This window comes from Silurus meridionalis, chromosome 7 (assembly GCF_014805685.1).
Source record: "Silurus meridionalis isolate SWU-2019-XX chromosome 7, ASM1480568v1, whole genome shotgun sequence".
NCBI classification, from domain to species: Eukaryota; Metazoa; Chordata; class Actinopteri; order Siluriformes; family Siluridae; genus Silurus; species Silurus meridionalis.
The window spans coordinates 20,219,500-20,226,999 of record NC_060890.1 but is presented as its reverse complement, the minus strand read 5'-3'; the positions used below and the strand labels follow the sequence as shown (position 1 = coordinate 20,226,999).

At 37.9% G+C, this 7,500-nt stretch overlaps 1 protein-coding gene across 2 annotated transcripts in view; it reads left to right on the top strand.

Moving 5' to 3' along the window:
* The window catches only part of dock1 (dedicator of cytokinesis 1), a 269,769-nt gene that overhangs the window by 27,360 nt on the left and 234,909 nt on the right, over positions 1–7,500 (top strand). For both annotated transcript variants that reach the window (XM_046852922.1, XM_046852921.1), the window contains exon 2: positions 7,022–7,105. In XM_046852922.1, coding sequence (XP_046708878.1) covers positions 7,022–7,105 — 84 coding nt within the window. The remainder of the gene's footprint in view (positions 1–7,021; positions 7,106–7,500) is intronic.

Genomic DNA, 7,500 nt, shown 5'->3' with positions numbered 1-7,500 from the left:
CATTTCAGTGCTGTTGTAGCTTTTGTTCTAGGTCAGACGTGAGTCAGGTTGTAGAATTTTCAGTCGTCTGCTTAGTTATGTGAGTTTCAAACAGGTGTGTCTACATTTTAGGTGTAGTTATGTCCATTTCCTGTGACCAAAGTGTCAGGATTGTATCTTCCATAAAGCACAGTTTTGTATTCCCTTTGGCAGTGTGGGACCTGTTCATTTTGACAATTACAATTTTTACCCTACTCATAGCTGTCTTTAATGAGTTTTAACAGGTTTCTTAAAGTTTTTCCTGAAGTGGTTTCTCGAGGAAAAAAAAAAAAACTAATTTAAATCACCAGTTTCCTGTCTTTTTCCCCCTGTTTTATATATATATATATATATTTTATTATTTTTTTTATTAGCTATTATCATGTTCTAGCAAAAAAAAAAAGTTAGCAAGTTTGATGTTCTCAAGAAACAATTGAAAACAACTAACAGACATAAAAAGGAAAACTAGGACTTTGATCTCATTGCTGATCAGCATCTTTTACACTGAAATCAACAAGTGCGTATCTCCTTTTTTTTTTTGGCAATGCTAGAATACTACAATATCTTATAAAGCTGTGTTTTCAGCACTGATGGAACTCCTGGTTGGTAGATTAATTTTTTTGTAATATATTTTTCATGCACGCTGTAACCCTTACTAATAGCTCATGTTAGAATTTAAGCTGAAACCAATGAAGCTGTAACGAAGCTAGAAACTCACCAAGGCAGCCAAAACCACATTTGTCTTATTTGTGAGGATCCTCAGTACTTTGGAAAAACTATCGATTACACAATTACTGGCTAAAGTAAGAAATTGAATGTTTGTGCAAAGCCAGACAATTGATTTGTTTGTGGAATGCACAAGTTGCTTACCTTCTGTAGCTCAGGCTGAAAGATTTAGACTCAGAAGAATAAAATTTCATTCTAGGTGTTGCGCTTCACGGTTAGTCACAGTGAATGATTAGGTGTTTACCTCACAGTTTGTGGATCCATAATGGACTCGGATTCCTGTTTGTGTCCGCCAGGAGGAGACCATGACGTGGTCTTTTGCTGTTGTAGTACGCCAGATTCATGGTTTGATGTGCCTTTTATTCTGAGATGCTGTTCTGTTCAGCATGGTTGTAATGAGGAATTATTTAAGTGCAACCTTTCTGGCAACTTTATACAATCCAGTAATGTCCCCCTGACTTCTTATCAAGAATGATCTCGATGATTATTATTATGTGTCTAGACGGTTGTGTGAAAAACTGTTACTGTATAGGGGACTGTGCCTTCTAGGGCTGAATGTATAGAATTTAGTAATATAATGTTTCATATAAAATGTAATCTGACTTCTTTTCATTCCTACAATATTCTCTTAGAGGCTGTCCAGGTTTTAGGATTGATTTTATCACTCTTTGACATCATTTCTGTGATTTCTATGATGGTTAGCTTTTATAAAGCTGTAAGTGGAATCTGATGGAGTGTTTCTCTCCGAGCCAGCAGGGGTCATTCACTGTGTGAGCTTGACTTATTAGAGATTTTCACTATCCTTTTTGGAGTGTTATGACCACTGACTGAGCCTCCTGCTGTGTGTGTGTGTGTGTGTTTGGGGGAGAGTTTGTGTGTGTAAAAGCAAAAAAGAAACGGGCCAAGAGGCGGCCCTGCCACAGGTAATCCTGCTCTAGGTCACTCCTGCAGGCTTCTCATTGCTCTCAGTTCATCCAGTCCCAGAGAAGAGGGTGAAATAGTGCTCTACAGTGAGGAGACAGCAGCACACTGCTATTCAGGAGAGCTGCAAGGCTTCAGTGAGGGCTTCATACAAATTATTACACACACACTTTTCCTTAGACTCATTCTCTGTGCCCTGTTTTATTCCGCTCAGATTTTCTAGGTTGGTGCTTTTTTTCCCCTCCTTCTTTGCTTTCTCATTGCTCCGTGCACCGTTTCTTCAACTCTTTCTTTTCCTCCTCGATAACCAGTTGCACATACAACCCTGAATTTCAGAAATGTTGGGTCGTCTTTTAAATTCGAATGAAAATTAAAAGACTCTAAAATCGCATGAGCCAATATTTTATTCACAATAGAACACAGAGAACAGATGTTTAAACTGAACTTTACACTTTTATGCACAAAACCGGCTCATTTCAAATCCGATGCCCGCTACACGGTTCAAAAAAGTTGGCATGGGGGCAACAAAGAGCTGAAAAAGCCAGAAATTTGGAAAATATTCAGCTGCAAGAACATCTAGCCAACTAATCAAGTTAATTGACTGACTTATGACTGATTCTGCAGGATTCGTTTCTATCCATAGTGCAGGTCTTTTAAAATATATTACACTCGGGTACTTTGCGAGGTTTATGAACAGCAGCATGAACTTTTTATTACATGTTAATATCATGATCCGCATGTTATAGGAATGCGTTTGTGTGATGACATCAAGACTCTAAACTACATTTCCAGTTCAATGATTTTAGATTTATATATATATATATATATATATATATATATATATATATATATATATATATATATATAAAAAAAAGACAAAAAGAAGGAGGTTAGTGAACTCGGGGCAAACAAGGGGTAAAACCTTCTAAATCCGTAGCCTTCGAAACTGTTTGGGTTTTAAACAATCTTATCAGGTTCATAATCGTACTATTTATTAATGTTTAAAAAATGGTGGTCGATTGTAAAAATGAGCAGATAAAGTATCAATTTTAAAGCTAACTAGAACTGCATCATTATCTAATCCACTTTTCAGTAAGCGAAATCATTAATCGATTGATTGATTGATTTATTAAGTCTCATACATTCATTCGACATCCAGTGTGCTGCAGAAATGCCCTGCTAATAAGAAATTTCAGACAAGAATGGGAATATGGGTTTGGGCTGAAAGGAAGACTGCATGCTACATTTTACAACTGTGGTGAGCAGAAAAGAATCGAAGAATGAACAAAACATCAAACCCTGAGGCGGTAAAACTAAAAACACATTAACTCCTGTCAACCAAGAACTGGAGCCCGAGATTGCAGGAACTGTACTCTGAGGCTGAGGCTCACAAATTAGGGACAGCTGAACGCTACAAAAATGTTTGGGTGGTCCTGTGCCTACTGTTGCCTGTATTGGGTATACTCTACAAAGTATTGTCTGTTTCTATAGATTAGCCTCTACCATATACGCTGTATAATCATTCTGAATTTAAATCGTCAAGCTGAAAGATAATAAAGAAGTCATGATATGGATGTGAATGTTACCTGTTTGGGGTGGGAGCTTCCATGACTAGTTTATGAATTACCTCGTTTTGCTAATCATGAAAGATTTCATGAATGATGGATTGCTTTGGACAATATTATAATTCTGGATAGTTTAGAGTGTTCCTTCTGAGTGTCTTCTGAAGAACCACATGGAAATATCCCTGTGTTCTTTCCTACATCACTCATCCTTCAGTGCTTTTTGGTGCGTCAGTAACCACATTCTAGAACACTCTAAAGTCATTTTCCTCTTCTATTGTTCATGTGTTCTTGCTTGCTCCTCTTCTCTCCTTCTGTTGGTCTCTGTGTCTCTTTCACTCTCCCTGTGTGGGTCTGGATAAATAGTAGGATGCAGGACGACAGCAGAACAAAAGCAAATGAAAGCTCCTGGCTGGAACGGAGACACCAAGGAGGGGGTGTATGGTGCTGATTAGATTTCGCCGGGGGCTGCTGGACACTGTACTGAGGCGGGTGATGGATTCAGCCAATTCACTGCCATGATTCAGGCTCCTGCATGCTGAAACATACACTCCTGATGGGGCCGTCAGAATAAATTTCACTCGCTGCTCAAATGATCAAAAGTCAAAAGTGTTCATAACCTGGTCATTTTCAAAGGCGAAAAATCCAAGAAGTTTCGAACATGTTAATAATTGAACCAACTCATTTGGTGACGATGAGGACTGTGCATGGTCTACAGTGATGATTTTGAAGCCATGAGATACGGTTTATGAATGTTATTACCCCAAAATATTTTTTTTCCCCTCAAGATAGAAACTACGAAACATCAGTTAATGTAAATGTAAACTTAAAAAAAAAAAATAAAAATTAATAATTGTATTTTTGAAGTGGAAAAATTTCCAAAACTTAAAATAAAGAAAAGGAAGCAGAAACTAGTTGTAAACACAAGCTCTTTTCTCTAAACGGTTGATATGGGCTGTAATATATTTGTGCAGTCATCAATATACACTATAGGGATGAAGTATTGGGACACCTGACTTTCTCAGCGATGTAGGGTTCTTTCCCAACCTGTTATTGCAAAGCTGAAGGCGTACAAATTGTATCAAATGTCTTTAGATGCTGTAGCATTAAAGTTTCCCTTCACTTAAACTAGGAGACCTAATCCTGTTCCAGCACGACAATGCTCCTGTGCACAAAGCAAACTCCATGAAGATCTGCTTTACAGGTTTTGAGTGGACGATCTCCTGCTATAGAGCTCTGACCTCAACCCTATTGAACACCTTTTGGAATGAATTGGAGCTCTGACTGCACCCCAGACCTACTCACCATCACCTACATCTGAATGAGCACAAATCCCCACAAGCTCAACCAAAATCTAGTGAAACATCTTCCTAGAAGAGTGGAGGGAATTATAAGAGCAAATTTTGACTACATGTGGAATGTGATGCTCAAAAAAAGCACATACCATACTGATGACCAGGTGTCCGCAAACTTTTGGCGATATAGTGTACTTAGCCCAAGGATAAGCTATGGTTGGTGTAAACACTGTTGGTCTTTATGGGAATCAAATGTCTAAGAGTTTTGCCTTTATTTGGGAAATTTAGTCCACACGAAGATTCCAGCTTTCATTAAACAGAAATGAATGTTTATTGAGGTTATGGTTTGGATTTAACAATTCTCTGTATTTTGTCAGAGGGTGACATCCCCAAACGTTTAATTAGGTATGGGTTTGGAGTATGTAACTGTAGGCAATTAGCAGATGATTTTTGAAATAAAATGAATGTTTTTTTCCCTGTTAAAGTAAGAGTTTAAATATTACTGATGATCAGCTGTTATTTTTTCAGTTCTTGACTGTAATTTATTGTTTGTAACTCCACAGGCCTGTTGTAGATTTTACTGTTTGAATCTTTAGGGTGTGTTGGCTGAGCTTGTTTCTGTCTCCTGTGTGCTGAGATTTTATAGAGATCTGACAAACCGTCAGGAAATAAAACCTGTAAAATATGTTTGTGTGGTTACTCTAGAAATGCTGTTGTAATGATGTCATTATTCATCCAGTCCTATACTCTGTTTAGTGGTTCTATCATACTTGTGTATCTGTTTTTGGCTCTAATCTGGATGATTACAGAGAAGGATAACATTTTCTATTGTTTAAATAAAGCGGACCTACATTTCTACACAACTGTAGTTACCACCTTATTGAGGATACATCTGTATATCTGCTTCATTGGAGGTTCTCAGTTACTCTCCTGTATCAGTTAATTTACATGTAAAGCTAAATAAAAGGGGATTATGGACTTTTTAAACGCATAAGTGTCACTGACTGAACAAGTCCACTAGCAGTGATGTGGTCCCTCGACACTGACATCACTGAAGGTGTAGAATTTTTTTTGACACATTAGACCAATAAAACGGGAGTGGTCCAGATTAGCGATGGTTTCATGGTGTTTTATTTTTTTGTTTTTTTCCAGTATTGAGCACCTACCTATTTCTAGAGTTACCCACAGAAGTGCTTTGTAATTTCCTTAAAAAAATACATCCTCCTGCTAGTGCTCTATTACATCATCACATCTACATTCTTATCAGTAAACACCTTAAAGTGACCAATAAGATATTGATCGAAGAGGTGGAGCTGCAGATTTTATTTGAAGATAGACTTGACTCACTGTTTATACAGCCAAGGGAAGTTCATGCCACCACCTGGATCCCAGAGTGACGCTTGTAACAAGGTGCAAGTTGGAGTTTGGTTTGCATGGGAAGGTGGTGGAGAGCAGGGTTTGATAAAGACCTTCAGGTCGGTTAGGCTTTGTTGGTATTCATTTAACTCGGTGGTGTAAATCTGATACGGGCAGCTGCAGGATGTCAGATTAAGAGATGGAGCAGTTGAGGTGTTCTGGGAAAAGGTCAGGAGGCTGAAAACAAGTATTGCAGCTGCAATGGGGCTTCGCAGTGATGGTCTAGAATGGCTAACCAGGTTTTGTTAGTAATGTATACCTAGAAGCTAGGGAATGCTTAAAATAGCAGTCCCCTGTTTTGTGCGAGAGAGAGACTGAAGTGTATTGGGAATGGCAGTATGGTAAGATGACCACTAATTAAGGGAATGAGGGTGGCTGTCATAAATAATTCATAGCAGTTGAAGACTAGGCTTACTGTCAACCAATTGGCTGGCTAAAGTCAACTTACCTGTCTCAAGGGTTTCTTGTCTCGAACTTTGCCAATTTCTATCCAGAATTCCTTGACCTTTGAAAGACCTTATGGACACTGTACAGTTACTCTGTTCAGCCTTCCAGAGCTGTGCATGCTGCAAATGTGAGGAAGCTGGAAAAACAAAAATGAAGAAAACCAGAGAGGAAAGAAAACAATTGTTTTTATTATATTACTTTATTGCTCCATACACTGTCTTTAAAAACAGTGCACAACAGAACATCTGACTTGAGAAGGACAGAGAGTTTGGGATTTTATTTGTTTGTTTTTTTTTATATAAATTATTATTATTTTTTTTAAATGGTTTCTTTCTAATATCAGAAATCAGAAAGAGCTTTATTGCGACGTATGTTTGCACTTACAAGGAATTTCTTTTGGTGACAGAAGCTTCCAGTTGCACATTTGTTAAACTGAAAAGGAAATAAATAAGCAAAATAAATAAAGAATAAAAGTTATTGCAATTTGTATATAGAGATAGATAGATAGATCGATCGATATAGTTACACAATGAAATTACTATAGAACTCCTGTTTTTTGCTTAGGTCTGCACATTCTAGTGCAGTGTAAGTAATGTGTTTACATTTTTTTTTTCCTTCCTATTTTCTGCCTTTTAGCGATCTATAACTATGATGCTCGCAGTGAGGAGGAGCTTTCTCTCCAGATTGGAGACACAGTGCACATACTGGAGACGTACGAAGGTGAGTTTTCCAGACACACACACACTTTCTCTGTATGTCTGTGATGGATTTTTTTCACGTTTGTCACCAGTGGCATGTTGGGAAAATGGAGCCATATTTCTTTGTCAACAAGAGTAATGCCTTCACTCCATCGTAGCGTAATGAGCAGCCCACTGTATTCTCCAAAGCTCAACATTTTTAATAATTAGCCCTCAAATGTATTAAAAAAAAAATGTAAATACAGTCTTCCTCCATCCAGGCAGCAATCAATTGTTGCGTGTAAGCACACTTGGCCCCGAGCACATACAATTTGTAGAAAATCATTAGCATTGAATGTTTTGTTCAGAGCCTCAGAGATCATGTCGCACAGTGATTTATTAAACACATCCCCTAGATATGGGGAAACGCGAGCAGTC